Source organism: Microcebus murinus, chromosome 18 (assembly GCF_040939455.1).
Source record: "Microcebus murinus isolate Inina chromosome 18, M.murinus_Inina_mat1.0, whole genome shotgun sequence".
NCBI lineage: Eukaryota > Metazoa > Chordata > Mammalia > Primates > Cheirogaleidae > Microcebus > Microcebus murinus.
In genome coordinates, this window is record NC_134121.1 from 12,386,600 (window position 1) to 12,401,473 (window position 14,874).

The 14,874-nt window shown below is 50.6% G+C and overlaps 1 protein-coding gene across 1 annotated transcript in view; it reads left to right on the top strand.

The window, feature by feature from the left end:
* POLR2A (RNA polymerase II subunit A) overlaps positions 1-14,647 on the top strand; it is a 32,612-nt gene extending 17,965 nt beyond the window's left edge. Inside the window, exons 8-29 of the mRNA XM_012776317.2 lie at positions 122-254; positions 725-849; positions 943-1,153; positions 2,083-2,292; positions 2,386-2,554; positions 2,697-2,791; positions 2,923-3,126; positions 3,292-3,514; positions 4,621-4,804; positions 5,224-5,395; positions 5,490-5,595; positions 5,682-5,887; positions 8,872-9,096; positions 9,249-9,495; positions 9,850-9,950; positions 11,238-11,342; positions 11,431-11,613; positions 11,849-12,052; positions 12,197-12,383; positions 12,514-12,627; positions 12,797-12,946; positions 13,051-14,647. Coding sequence (XP_012631771.1) covers positions 122-254; positions 725-849; positions 943-1,153; positions 2,083-2,292; positions 2,386-2,554; positions 2,697-2,791; positions 2,923-3,126; positions 3,292-3,514; positions 4,621-4,804; positions 5,224-5,395; positions 5,490-5,595; positions 5,682-5,887; positions 8,872-9,096; positions 9,249-9,495; positions 9,850-9,950; positions 11,238-11,342; positions 11,431-11,613; positions 11,849-12,052; positions 12,197-12,383; positions 12,514-12,627; positions 12,797-12,946; positions 13,051-14,207 — 4,711 coding nt within the window. The 3' untranslated portion in view covers positions 14,208-14,647. The remainder of the gene's footprint in view (positions 1-121; positions 255-724; positions 850-942; positions 1,154-2,082; positions 2,293-2,385; positions 2,555-2,696; positions 2,792-2,922; positions 3,127-3,291; positions 3,515-4,620; positions 4,805-5,223; positions 5,396-5,489; positions 5,596-5,681; positions 5,888-8,871; positions 9,097-9,248; positions 9,496-9,849; positions 9,951-11,237; positions 11,343-11,430; positions 11,614-11,848; positions 12,053-12,196; positions 12,384-12,513; positions 12,628-12,796; positions 12,947-13,050) is intronic.
* Positions 14,648-14,874: the final 227 nt, after the last annotated feature.

Genomic DNA, 14,874 nt, shown 5'->3' on the forward strand with positions numbered 1-14,874 from the left:
ATGCTGCAAAAATTTAAAAATTTGAAAAAAGAAGTGTGACTTTCACTCAGGGCTTTGGGCTGAGGGTAGCATCAGAGGCTGATGGGAAGCATTTTGTTTACTGCACCTCTTTCCTTCCTAGACTTCAAGAACTAGTGCGCAGAGGGAACAGCCAGTACCCAGGGGCCAAGTACATCATCCGAGACAATGGTGATCGTATTGACTTGCGTTTCCACCCCAAGCCCAGTGACCTTCACCTGCAGACTGGCTATAAGGCACGTAACAGGCCAGGGTGGGCCATCAGAGGCTGTCCTGATCCTTAGGATCTAGACTTGTTGGCTGTCTTTTTTAAAGGCTGTGCTGTCCCAGGTGTGCTGGGAGCTGCCAGCCACTGGCATGCAGGGTGGGGTTGGGCAAACTGAGGGGCAGTATGCATATGGCAGGAAAGAGAGGGATCCATGGAAGAACAACACAGATAGCCTTGTGTTTAGAGTCTCTCTTGGTTTGTTCCCCAGACTTGAGTTGCTCGAGATTGGTGGGTACTACGTTTCATTCCTTTCTGGATAACCTAGTGTCTGGCCAGGCCCATCATGGCCCGGAGGGGGTGTTTGATAATAAGTGTTTCAAGTAAAGTGACACCACAGCATCATCTCTTTCAGTCTGCAAAGGACTTTAGGTCCACTGTCATTTCATTCTTAGCACGTACCTTCTACACTGAGACCTCTTCTTTACTTCACCTCCCAAGGTGGAACGGCACATGTGCGACGGGGACATTGTGATCTTCAACCGGCAGCCAACTCTGCACAAGATGTCCATGATGGGGCATCGGGTCCGCATCCTCCCCTGGTCTACTTTTCGCTTGAATCTTAGGTCAGTCTGCTGGCTGGGATTGGGCAAGGTCTGGGTTGCTCCCTGGGTTTTGCTGTGGACATCTTCCTAACTCAGTTCTCTCTTTGGCTGTAGTGTGACAACTCCATACAATGCAGACTTTGATGGGGATGAGATGAACTTGCACCTGCCACAGTCTCTGGAGACGCGGGCGGAGATCCAGGAGCTGGCCATGGTGCCTCGCATGATTGTCACCCCCCAGAGCAATCGGCCTGTCATGGGCATTGTGCAGGACACACTCACGGCAGTGCGCAAATTCACCAAGAGAGACGTCTTCCTGGAGCGAGTATGTGGCCCATATGGAACCTGGCTCTGATGGGCAGAGGGGTACTGGGCAGGAAGAGCTGTAGGTTTTTTCCTGACGTGTTCTGCATTGATCTTCATGTGAGATGGCCTCTTCTGGTGAGGAGGAAGGAAAGGGGGTTAGGAAAGATCACAGACCAAAAAAGGTATAGACTTTAGTTACCCATTTAATTCCTTAACGTTTCATATAATTTCAGGTATCATCTATAAAGTACAGGTGAAGGGAAAAGTAAATAGGACTTGTTAAAAATTTTATTTTTGTATTTCTTTATTTTTACCTTTACTTACTTTCTAATTATTAAAAGAAATTGGTGGGTGCAGTGGCTCACGCCTATAACCCTAGTGTTCTGGGAGGCTGAGGCAGGAGAATCGCTTGAGCTTAGGAGTTTGAGACCAGGCTGAGCAAGACAGAGACTCTGTACTAAAAACGGAAAAATTAGCTGGAGGCACGCACCTGTAGTCAGTCCCAGCTATTTGGGAGGCTGAGGCAATAGGGTCACTTGAGCCCCCCCAGGAGTCTGAGGTTGCTGTGAGCTATCATGACACCATTGCACTCCACCCAGGGCAACAGTGTGAGACTCTGTCCAAAAAAAAAAAAGAGAAATTTGTCCTTAAAAAAAACTAAAACATGATCAGTAGTGGGATCGCGACTGTGAATAGCCACTGCACTCCAGCCTGGGCAACATAGCGAGACCCCGTCTCTATATAAAAAAAAAAAAAACTAAAACAAAAATTTCACTATTACCATGGATTTTTTATTAAAAGTTTAGAAAAACACTTTTTCTGGCATCTCTTTACCTCCAAAACCTGGCTTTCCCCTGGGATAAGGAAGCTTCCCCAACATTCCTCTCACATTCCTGAGATGTGAGGCCTGCAATCTGACTTCCTGTCTTTTTACTCTTTGTCTTACAGGGTGAAGTGATGAACCTCCTCATGTTCCTGTCCACATGGGACGGGAAGGTCCCACAGCCGGCCATCCTGAAGCCCCGGCCCCTGTGGACAGGCAAGCAAATCTTCTCCCTCATCATACCCGGCCACATCAATTGTATTCGTACTCACAGCACCCATCCTGATGATGAGGACAGTGGCCCTTACAAGCACATCTCTCCTGGTGATACCAAGGTAGGGCCTGGCTTCTGGGTATGTGGGGACGGAATTTGGACATGGGAGCCAGGATCAGAACAGGGGCCCTGAGTAGGTGCTTTTTGCCCACAGGTGGTGGTGGAGAATGGGGAGCTGATAATGGGCATCCTGTGCAAGAAGTCTCTGGGCACATCAGCTGGCTCCCTGGTCCACATCTCCTACCTAGAGATGGGCCATGACATCACTCGCCTCTTCTACTCCAACATTCAGACTGTCATTAACAACTGGCTCCTCATCGAGGGTAAGTTTAGGGGCTCTATGTGCATCTTCTCCCACCCCTTACTGTTCTCCCATCGCTTTCTCTTTCCTCCTTGGATTTGGTGTCTCTTGGCTACAATTCCATCCATGCAAAGGGTGTTGCTGATGCTTCTCCTCATCTCCAGGTCATACCATTGGCATCGGGGACTCCATTGCTGACTCAAAGACTTACCAGGACATTCAGAACACTATTAAGAAGGCCAAACAGGATGTAATCGAGGTGCGAGGGAAGACTGGCAGAAACTGAATAAAGGACTTTTGGGGGACGTTGAACTTAACGTCAGCAAGAGTGAAGGGGGGTGTAAGGGTTAAGGGAAAGCGATTGATTCTCATTGAGAACTGTGCTTCCAGGTTATCGAAAAGGCTCATAATAATGAGCTAGAGCCCACCCCAGGGAACACTTTGCGACAGACATTTGAGAATCAGGTGAATCGCATTCTCAATGATGCCAGAGACAAGACTGGCTCCTCTGCCCAGAAATCCCTGTCTGAGTACAACAACTTTAAGTCTATGGTTGTGTCTGGAGCTAAAGGTTCCAAGATCAACATCTCCCAGGTGAGGAGCCTTGTCTCTCCAAATATAGAGCCACAGGTGGTTTGGGGGAGGAAGACAGCTGTGTGTGTGTGTATGTTGGAGTGAGGAGAAGTTGAGGGAAAATCTTGGAAGCTCTTATTCTTAAGACAAAGAGAGTTAGATGCACCTGCCTTGTTTGTTTCCTAGGTCATTGCTGTGGTCGGGCAGCAGAACGTGGAGGGCAAGCGGATTCCATTTGGATTCAAGCACCGGACTCTGCCTCACTTCATTAAGGATGATTATGGGCCCGAGAGCCGTGGCTTTGTGGAGAACTCCTACCTGGCTGGCCTCACGCCCACTGAGTTCTTCTTCCATGCCATGGGTGGGCGTGAGGGGCTCATTGACACAGCTGTCAAGACAGCTGAGACGGGTGAGGCCTTCTTCAAGTTTTTTTTGTTTTTTGTTTTGAGACAGAGTCTCTGTTGCCCGGGCTAGAGTGCCATGGCATCAGCCTAGCTCATAGCAACCTCAAACTCCTGGGCTCAAGCGATCTTCCTGCCTCAGCCTCCCGAGTAGCTGGGACTACAGCCATGCGCTACCATGCCCTGCTAATTTTTTTGATATATTTTAGTATTAATTTCTTTTTTTTTTTTTTTTTTTTTTTTGAGACAGAGTCTCGCTTGTTGCCCAGGCTAGAGTGAGTGCCGTGGCGTCAGCCTAGCTCACAGCAACCTCAAACTCCTGGGCTCGAGTGATCCTTCTGCCTTAGCCTCCCGGGTAGCTGGGACTACAGGCATGCGCCACCATGCCCGGCTAATTTTTTATATATATATCAGTTGGCCAATTAATTTCTTTCTATTTATAGTAGAGACGGGGTCTCGCTCTTGCTCAGGCTGGTTTTGAACTCCTGACCTTGAACAATCCGCCCGCCTCGGCCTCCCAAGAGCTAGGATTACAGGCGTGAGCCACAGCGCCCGGCCTAATTTCTTTCTATTTATAGTAGAGATGGGGTCTCGCTCTTGCTCAGGCTGGTCTCGAACTCCTGACCTTGAGCGATCTGCCCGCCTCAGCCTCCCAGAGTGCTAGGATTACAGGTGTGAGCCACTGTGCCTGGCCATTCGGGGTTCTTCCCTGGGCTGGTACCAGGGAATGCCACAGGCTGAGAAACCCCTGATGGGTGGACAGTAGGACTTCTCAGGCTAAAGGCCTCTGTTCCCAGAGGTGTGATTTTGGCCTGCGAGGAATGAATAGAGACTCAAGTTAAGCAAATGCCCTTGTCATGATTGTTTTACCGCATCCCATGATGGAGGGATAGAGCCTCGGGGCCTTTGCTTCTGGCCTGTCATTTGGGGTAGTTTCTATGGGACTCTGCTAGGCCCTCCGTTCATCTGGCCGTGGACATGGTTTTCATTAAAAGACCTCAGGGATGGGGGGCTGGCTCTTCTGGGAATCAGGAAGGTTGGGGCCCAGACTGGATCTTTGTGCTTTGTCATCCTCTTCTTGCTGTGGGTCCTACAATTGACTGCCTCCCCACAGGATACATCCAGCGGCGGCTGATCAAGTCCATGGAGTCCGTGATGGTGAAGTACGACGCGACCGTGCGGAACTCTATCAACCAGGTGGTGCAGTTGCGCTACGGCGAGGACGGCCTGGCGGGCGAGAGCGTCGAGTTCCAAAACCTGGCCACGCTGAAGCCTTCCAACAAGGCTTTTGAGAAGAAGTGAGGAGGCGGGCAGGCGGGGGGCTCTCACCTGAGCTATAGGATTCCTATCCCCACCCCAGAGAGATGGCCTAGAATATGTCTTTCGGGGAATCTTACCTTTTAGTGCCCTTTCCGTACCCTGCTGAAACAGCTGTTGTGTTATGCAGGAGGCGGTGAATAGAGGCAGATTTGACATTGGTCCTCCCTTTTTGTCCCTGGTGATGGCACAGTTCAAACACAGATGTGCAGGCACATATGAAGGTCCCACTCACTGGCAGTCCTTGGGCCTGGATCTTATATTTCTCAGTCCAGGATTCTTGGCCCCTAAAGCCCTGTACCTGGTGGGTCGTCTATCTAGAGCAGCCTCATTGTGCTACTTATGGGGATCCTGCCCCAGAGCCCACCTGCTCCCTGACTCCACCGCTTGCCACTTGCAGATTCCGCTTTGATTATACCAATGAGAGGGCTCTGCGGCGGACTCTGCAGGAGGATCTGGTGAAGGATGTGCTGAGCAATGCACACATACAGAACGAGCTGGAGCGGGAATTTGAACAGATGCGTGAGGATCGGGAGGTGCTCAGGGTCATTTTCCCAACTGGCGACAGCAAGGTGCGTGTGGGTGGGAAGTGCTATGCTGGAGAAGGGCTGCCTTGGATGGTTGGCGCCTGACTCACAGTCATCCCTCCCTCCCTTCCTGCCTCAGGTTGTCCTCCCCTGTAACCTGCTGCGCATGATCTGGAATGCTCAGAAAATCTTCCACATCAACCCTCGCCTTCCATCCGACCTGCACCCCATCAAAGTAGTGGAGGGTAAGTACTTGCTCTGGGCAAGGCTGAGGGGTAGGGGTCTGCTGGGCCCTGGTCTGATGATCTCTTCACCCCCATTTGGCCCCCAGGAGTCAAGGAATTGAGCAAGAAGCTGGTGATTGTGAATGGGGATGACCCCCTAAGCCGGCAGGCCCAGGAGAATGCCACACTGCTCTTCAACATCCACCTGCGATCCACGCTGTGCTCCCGCCGCATGGCTGAGGAGTTTCGGCTCAGTGGAGAGGCTTTCGACTGGCTGCTTGGGGAGATAGAGTCAAAGTTCAACCAAGCCATTGTGAGTGTTGTACTTCTCACCTCAGCCTTTTCTTCTTTTTACCTATTGACTTCTCTGGTTTCCAAAAACAGCCCACTTCTGTCCACAATCACCTAATAATAGCTCTCATTCACTGTGAGACTGCTGTGTGCCTAGTCCTGTGTTTGGCATGCTGTGTCTTTATACCACAGCAACCCTAAAATGACTGTAGCAGGGGAGGGATTGTTAGTTCCAGGTTGCAGACACAGCTTCATTGGAGAGAGTGATGTCATACAAGAAACAAGTGACATGACTGGGATGTGAAATAATATTGTTTTTCTTTCTTTTTTATTCAGTCAGAGTCTCACTCTGGTGCCCGGGCTAGAGTGCCGTGGCGTCAGCCTAGCTCATAGCAACCTCAAACTCCTGGGCTCAGGCGAGCCTACTGCCTCAGCCTCCTGAGTAGCTGGAACCACAGGGATGAGCCACCATGCCCGGCTAATTTTTTTTATATATATATGCATGTATTTTTAGCTGGCCAATTAATTTCTATTTTTAGTAGAGACTGGGTCTCGCTCTTACTCAGGCTGGTTCGAACTCCTGACCTTGAGTAATCTGCCCGCCTCAGCCTCCCAGAGTGCTAGGATTACAGGTGTGAGCCACTGTGCCCAGCCTAGTATTGTTTTTATTTTCCTAAAATGGCTGTTGTGTGAAGCATTCTAATTTAGAGGTGGGGAATTGGAAGGAGTAAGTAGAAAAGATTCATAGATAATTGGAACATGCTTTTACTGTGTTTAAGGATTTTACAGCATAATAGAAGAAGAGGAAAGCATTATAATTATAGGTGTGCCTCTGAAATCTATTTACTGTAAATTCAGTTTTACAATTAAGTAATTATAAAAATACATTAGAGAATACTACAGAACACCATTGAAAGATTTTAAGGCTTAAATAAATTAAAAAGCATCTCGTGTTCATGGATTGGAAGACTTAACATTGCTAAATGGCATTACTCCCCAAAGTCATGTACAGATTCAATACAGTTGCTGTCAAAATTCCAGCTGCCTTTTTGGGAGAAATTTGCAAGCTGATGCTAAAATTCATATGGAAATTCAAAGAGCCCAGAATTCCCAAAACAATCTTAAAAAGAAAAAAGTTGAAGAGCTCACATTTCCTGATTTCAAAACTTATTACAGAGCTACAGTAATCAAGACAGTGTGCTACTGTCATAAGGATACATTTATAGATCAATAGAATAGAATTGAGTGTCTAGAAATAAACCCTCACATTTATGGTCATTTGATTTTTGACAAGAGTACCAAGGCAATTAAATGGGCAAAGAGTAGTCTTTTCAGCAAGTGGTGCTAGGACAATTGGATATCCACATGCAACAGACTGAAGTTGTGTTCCTGCTGCCCGCCATATATAAAGCTCTCAAAATGCATCACATGCCTCAGTTTAGGAGCTAGCTATAAACCTTTTAGAAAACATAAAGATAAATTTTCATAACCATGAATTAGGCAATGAATTAATTCTTAGGTATAACACTAAAAGCATAAGCAGCCAAGAGAAAAAATAGATAAATTGGACTTCACCAAAATTTAAAACTTAGGCCAGGCGTGGTGGCTCACGCCTGTAATCTTAGCACCCTGGGAAGCCAAGGTGAGAGGATCACTTGAGTTCAGGAGTTTGAGACCAGCCTGAGCAAGAGCAAGACCCTGTCTGTACTAAAAATAGAAAAATTAGCCAGGCATTATAGTGTACACGTATAGTCCCAGCTACTTGGAAGGCTGAGGCAGGAGGATCACTTGAGCCCAGGAGTTGGAGGATGCAGTGAGCTATGATGACACCACTGCACTCTACCTGGGGCAGCAGAGCAAGACTCAGTCTCATAAAAAAAAGAAAAGTAGAGGATATGGAAAAATTGGAACCCTCATACATTACGTACTGGCAGGAAAGGTGCAGTGGCTTTAGGAAATAGTCTGGCAGCTCCTCAAAAGGTTAAATGAAAGAGTTACCCTATGGTCCAGCATTTTCCTTCCAAGGTATAGACCTGAGAGAATTGAGAACATGTCCACACAAACACCTATACACAAGTGTTCATAGCACTGTTATGATAGCCAAGCAGTGAAAACAACCTAAATGTCCACTGATGAACAGATAACAAAACGATCTGTCTATATAAGGGAATATCATTCAGCTATAAAAAATAAGCTATCAAGCCACAAGAGATAGTGATAAGCCTTAAATGCATATTAACCACTCCGGTACGAGCGTCACTATAGTCGCTAGCCACAGATGAACGCGCACAGCCCAGCGTCGACTTTAGCTGACAGCCGTGATATGACTTTTCTAATTTTTCATTTATCAAAATAAAATTGTGAACATTTAAAAATAACATAATAAAAACATATATGTATATGTTACCTATTCTGATTTACATTAAGCTGCCTGTAAAGTAAAACAAGCTTTCAGTGCTTTAAAGCTTTCCTCATCACACAAAAGCAAAACGGATTTGTCGTCAATGCACAGCACAAACTATTGTGCGGACTATGAGTGCCGGCTGTGGGCAAGGTTTCGCAGCTGGTGAGCGCCGTACTGAAGTGGTTAATGGAAGAAACTAGTCTGAAAAGGCTACGTATTGTAAGATTCCAATTTAAAAGGTTAAATTCTATGGTATGTGTTTATATATCAATTAAAATAATGCATATGGGCAGCTTCCTGTTTAGATGAGTATTAAAAAATGAATTTTTCCCCTATAACTTTAATATGTTTAGAAATTCGGATTGTAGCTGGTATAGCAGCCTTTTCTGGATGCGTAGCACATCAGGTGCCAAATGGTGTAAGTGGGCTCTGTCTGAGGAAGAAGACGATCAAATAAGACTTACTAGTTAAGTCTCTCTGCCTTTTTCCAGCTCATCTGCCCCATGTCCCTTAAGATTAGATTATAGTCCTGGCTCTGACCCCATCCCACTCATTCACCAGAAGACAGGGGATGGCTTTGTCTGATGCTAGCTTTTCCATAGGCCCATCCTGGGGAAATGGTGGGAGCTCTGGCTGCACAGTCCCTTGGAGAACCTGCCACCCAGATGACCTTGAACACCTTTCACTACGCTGGTGTGTCTGCCAAGAATGTGACGCTGGGTGTGCCCAGACTTAAGGAACTCATCAACATTTCCAAGAAGCCAAAGACCCCCTCACTTACCGTCTTCCTGTTGGGCCAATCTGCGCGAGATGCTGAGAGAGCCAAGGTAGGGGTCTGGAGCGATGGGCTTCTTGGCAGGGAGAAAAGGAAGTGAACGCTTTCCCTTGAATAGAGTTTGGGGATTCCCTCAATAGGAGGGTTTGAAGAGGACTTGGAGCTACCCAGATGCCTGGGTCATTAATCCCTGTCTCTTCTCAGGACATTCTGTGCCGCCTGGAGCATACAACATTGAGGAAGGTGACTGCCAACACAGCTATCTACTATGACCCCAACCCCCAGAGCACGGTGGTGGCAGAGGATCAGGAGTGGGTGAACGTCTACTACGAGATGCCTGACTTTGATGTGGCCCGAATCTCCCCCTGGCTGTTGCGGGTGGAGCTGGACCGGAAGCACATGACTGACCGGAAGCTGACCATGGAGCAGATTGCTGAAAAGATCAATGCAGGTGAGGCTAGGAGGGCCTGCCTGGCTCAGGAGCGCTACCTGGGCTCCCACCTCTTTTGTGTTCACTGCACTTGGATCTGAAAGAGCCCCCCATCCTCACCACCACCCACGTGCCAGTTCTGTGCCTCTAAGGCATCTCTTCTCCAGGGTCACTGTTCCCTGGTCCTCAGACTCTCCACGTCCCTCCTGTACTCCCTTTCTCTTCCTGGTGTTCCCCTTCCTTCTTTCTAAGGGGGGTCTGTCAGGAGGGAGAGCCAGAAGAGAGCCCTGCTGGGGGAGAGCTGCAAGTGGACAGTGACCAGGAAGCAAGTCCTGTAAATGCAGCCCTTCTCACACTCGTTCCTGCCCTCACTAGGTTTTGGCGATGACTTGAATTGCATCTTTAACGATGATAATGCAGAGAAGCTGGTGCTCCGTATTCGCATCATGAACAGTGATGAAAACAAGATGCAGGAGGTAAAGGAAGCTGATACAGAAAATCAGACACAGAAAATCGTTAAATTGCATTAGTGGCTGGAGAGATTGAGCTGCAGGCAGCACTGCAGGCTGGTCACACCCACTAATTAAGGAACAGGGAATGGTGGTTACCAGTAATTTTTAAAACTTTTAACAGCAAAAATCTTTGAAATCTGAAGCAGCAGCAAGTAGATAAAATAAATGCATTGAAATGGGAGTCAGAATACTTTTTATCATCCGCTGGGCGCGGTGGCTCACGCCTGTAATCCTAACACTCTGGGAGGCCGAGGCAGACGGATTGCTTGAGGTCAGGAGTTCAAAACCAGCCTGAGCAAAAGCAAGACCCCATCTCTACTATAAATAGAAATAAATTAATTGGCCAACTAATACATACAGAAAAAATTAGCCGGGCATGGTGGCGCATGCCTGTAGTCCCAGCTACTCGGGAGGCTGAGGCAGCAGGATTGCTTGAGCCCAGGAGTTTGAGGCTGCTGTGAGCTACGCTGATGCCATGGCACTCACTCTAGCCTGGGCAACAAAGCGAGACTCTGTCTCAAGAAAAAGAATGCTTTTTATCGTGATTTTATAATATTAAACAAGAAAAGGCACCCACATCCCACCACCCTAACACAAGTGACAGTCTTCAGGGCCATGTCACTTGGCACTCTTCTCCTCAAGGCTCCTGCAGCTTGTTTGCCTAGGGCAATACAAACCTCTGCTATGAGGCCAGGGGCCAGAGTTAGGGGCAGATTGGGCAGTAGGAATTGCTGTGTCCTGGGGAAAGTCGTGTGACAGCAGGTATAGTAAGACGCATTAAAGTGCTTGCCCAGTGACTTCACGCCTGGGTGTGGCTCCTAAGAAATTGTTCAGCACGTGTGGGTGCCTGGTACTAATAATAAAAACTCAAGGACTCATTAACTATTGCACTGTCAGAGAACAGTGAAGGAAATTGTGATGCATCTTGATGGACACGGTGTACCCACATTGGAAGAGATGGCAGCCGAGACAGCAGAGCAGGGAGTGCTGTGCGCCTGGGTGCCGCCTTTGGGCACTCACGCTAGACAGGATGAAACGAAAGTGGAAGTTGTGTTAGGGTGGTGGGGTGTGGGTGGGTGCCTTTTCTTGGGTTTCTTTTAATATTGTAAAACCATGATAAGAAGTAGTCTCACTGGAACCGAGGGGCAAAGTGTGGTGGCCGACTTGCAGGTCTTGGAGGAGGCTACGGTTTGGGTGAGAGCCAGGGAAGGGACCAGTGGATTCTCAGAGTGCCAACCTTGCTCATTGTAGGAGGAAGAGGTGGTGGACAAGATGGACGATGACGTCTTCCTGCGCTGCATCGAGTCGAACATGCTGACGGATATGACCCTGCAGGGCATCGAGCAGATCAGCAAGGTCGGCCCTTCCCTCCCCACAGCCCTCCCCACCCGCCTCCCCCTCCAAGCCGCCCTGCCCAACCTAAACACGCTCTGTCCCCCTCCAGGTGTACATGCACTTGCCGCAGACGGACAACAAGAAGAAGATCATCATCACAGAGGACGGGGAGTTCAAGGCCCTGCAGGAGTGGATCCTGGAGACGGACGGCGTGAGCTTGATGCGGGTGCTGAGTGAGAAGGACGTGGACCCTGTGCGCACCACGTCCAACGACATCGTGGAGATCTTCACGGTGAGCCCCCGGCACCCTGCCCAGGGCCTTTCCTGGATCTCTGGCTCGTTCTCAGGCCCCTCACGCCATGCTGTCCACTCACAGGATTGCCTCAGGCTCTGATTGGTGCTGTCTGAGTCCCGTTTCTGAGTGTGAGATGCACTTGCTTCTGACCACTCTGCGTCCGGGTGGCGGCAGGAGCAGAGAGGAGAGAGCAGAGTTGCTCAGTCCTGACCCTCCCCTCTCCCCGGGCCAGGTGCTGGGCATCGAGGCTGTGCGGAAGGCCCTGGAGCGGGAGCTCTACCATGTCATCTCCTTCGATGGCTCCTATGTCAATTACCGGCACTTGGCTCTCTTGTGTGATACCATGACTTGTCGCGGCCACTTGATGGCCATCACCCGACATGGAGTCAACCGCCAGGACACGGGCCCTCTCATGAAATGTTCCTTTGAGGAAACGGTAATGGCAGAACTTCTGAGCAGGGCGGAAGGAGGGAGAGCTGTGGGAGGACGGGCATTGGGTGGTTGGGCTGCGACGATGGCGCAGCACCTGATCGCCGTGTGTGGAGGGGTCTGATGTGGCCTGTGCTCTCTGGTTGCTCAGGTGGATGTGCTTATGGAAGCAGCCGCACACGGCGAGAGCGACCCCATGAAGGGGGTCTCTGAGAACATCATGCTGGGCCAGCTCGCTCCAGCCGGCACTGGCTGTTTTGACCTCCTGCTTGATGCAGAGAAGTGCAAGTACGGCATGGAGATCCCCACCAACATCCCTGGCCTGGGCGCTGCTGGACGTGAGTATGAGGGCCCCGGCCGCACAGCACCTGGCTGGGTCTAAGGGTGGGGCAGGCCATGGGTGGGAGGGTGTCGCCAATCCCTGGGTGCTGTTCCTGTCTTCATTCGTCTCTGTGTGCCTCTTTGCAGCCACTGGCATGTTCTTTGGCTCAGCGCCCAGTCCCATGGGAGGAATCTCTCCTGCCATGACACCCTGGAACCAGGGTGCAACCCCAGCCTATGGTGCCTGGTCCCCCAGTGTTGGTGAGTAACCTGGCCCAGGAAGAGGGCCCTCTTGGTGGTTCGGAGGTGGGTGGGCTAGGACCATGAATGCTACCCATTGTTGGAACTCCAGAGGCCACCGAGGGCTGGGAGAAGCTATGGGGGGGCGGGGCTGCAGCTCTGGGTTTAACCTGTTTCTCTAACTCTGCAGGGAGTGGAATGACCCCAGGAGCAGCCGGCTTCTCTCCCAGTGCTGCTTCAGATGCCAGTGGCTTCAGCCCAGGTTACTCCCCTGCCTGGTCCCCCACACCGGGCTCCCCGGGCTCCCCAGGCCCCTCAAGCCCATACATCCCCTCACCAGGTGAGTCGTTGCTGTCTGGCAGACCAAGTTCATTTCATTCTTGGTCCGTCCTTCTGGGCGAGTTTTCCCATTGCTTATCCCCTTTGTTGGCTTCTTTCCCACAGGTGGTGCCATGTCTCCCAGCTATTCACCAACGTCACCTGCCTACGAGCCCCGCTCCCCAGGGGGCTACACCCCCCAGAGTCCCTCTTACTCTCCCACTTCACCCTCCTACTCCCCTACCTCTCCATCCTACTCCCCAACCAGTCCCAACTATAGCCCCACGTCTCCCAGCTACTCACCCACATCTCCCAGCTACTCGCCGACCTCCCCTAGCTACTCCCCGACCTCGCCCAGCTACTCCCCGACTTCCCCCAGCTACTCCCCAACCTCTCCCAGCTACTCGCCCACTTCCCCAAGCTACTCGCCCACTTCTCCCAGCTACTCGCCCACCTCTCCCAGCTACTCCCCAACATCTCCCAGTTACTCGCCAACTTCACCCAGCTATTCCCCCACATCCCCCAGCTACTCACCCACCTCTCCAAGCTATTCACCCACATCTCCCAGCTACTCACCCACTTCCCCAAGTTACTCACCCACTAGCCCTAACTATTCTCCAACCAGTCCTAATTACACCCCGACATCACCCAGCTATAGCCCGACATCACCTAGCTACTCGCCTACTAGTCCCAACTACACACCAACCAGCCCTAACTACAGCCCAACCTCTCCAAGCTACTCCCCAACATCACCCAGCTACTCCCCAACCTCACCAAGCTATTCCCCTTCCAGTCCACGGTATACACCACAGTCTCCGACCTACACCCCAAGCTCTCCCAGCTACAGCCCCAGCTCTCCCAGCTACAGCCCTACATCGCCCAAGTACACCCCAACCAGTCCTTCCTACAGTCCCAGCTCACCAGAGTACACCCCCACCTCTCCCAAGTACTCGCCTACCAGCCCCAAATATTCACCCACCTCTCCCAAGTACTCTCCTACCAGCCCCACCTATTCACCTACCACCCCCAAATACTCCCCGACGTCCCCTACTTACTCCCCAACCTCTCCCGTCTACACCCCAACCTCCCCCAAGTATTCGCCTACTAGCCCCACTTACTCGCCCACTTCCCCCAAGTACTCGCCCACCAGCCCCACTTATTCACCCACCTCCCCCAAAGGCTCTACCTACTCCCCCACTTCCCCTGGCTACTCCCCCACCAGCCCCACCTACAGCCTCACAAGTCCGGCCATCAGCCCGGACGACAGCGATGAGGAGAACTGAGGGTGAGCCTGGTGCAGCAGCAGCAGCGGGCTAGGGCCCAGGACAGCTCAAGTGTGCTCTGAGGTCCTCTCGCCTCCCTCGTGGGGTGCAGCCCGGCCCAGCCTCCTTGTATATAACTCCTTGTGACAAAGTTTCCTGTTGAAATTCTGGATCCCATTTGCGATGGGACTTCTTGTCTTGTTCTCCACTTGTGCTGTCTCAGAACCCGCCAGTCTCGTGGTGTTCTCCCTACCCCACCTACCCCGTGCCTGTCCCCCGATTGGAGATCCTTCCTGGCCTGTGGCTTGACTGGGGGGAAAGGGTGTTTTAACTTTTTAGGGGTAGTTCCTGCTCTGGGTCTGAGAGCATCTGATCCTCCGGAAGAACAAAGCTAAAGCTGCCTTCTGTCTGTTATTTTATTTTTCTGAAGTTTAAATAAAGTTTACTAATTTTGACCAAAAGTGTGTGCATCATTTGCTTGAGAGGGATTCAGGGGAGGCAAGAACACCCAGGCTCCTCCCCATCCCAGGCTGCTGTTGGCCATTTAGGGTGTTGTAGTTGATCTCTGCTGGGGGTCGGGGGGCAGGAAAGTGGGAACAGACATAGTTGTTCATTGAGCAAATACTGAGTCCCCACTGTGTGCCAGGTGTTGCTCTCTACTGGATTTGCAGTGAGCAAAACAGATACA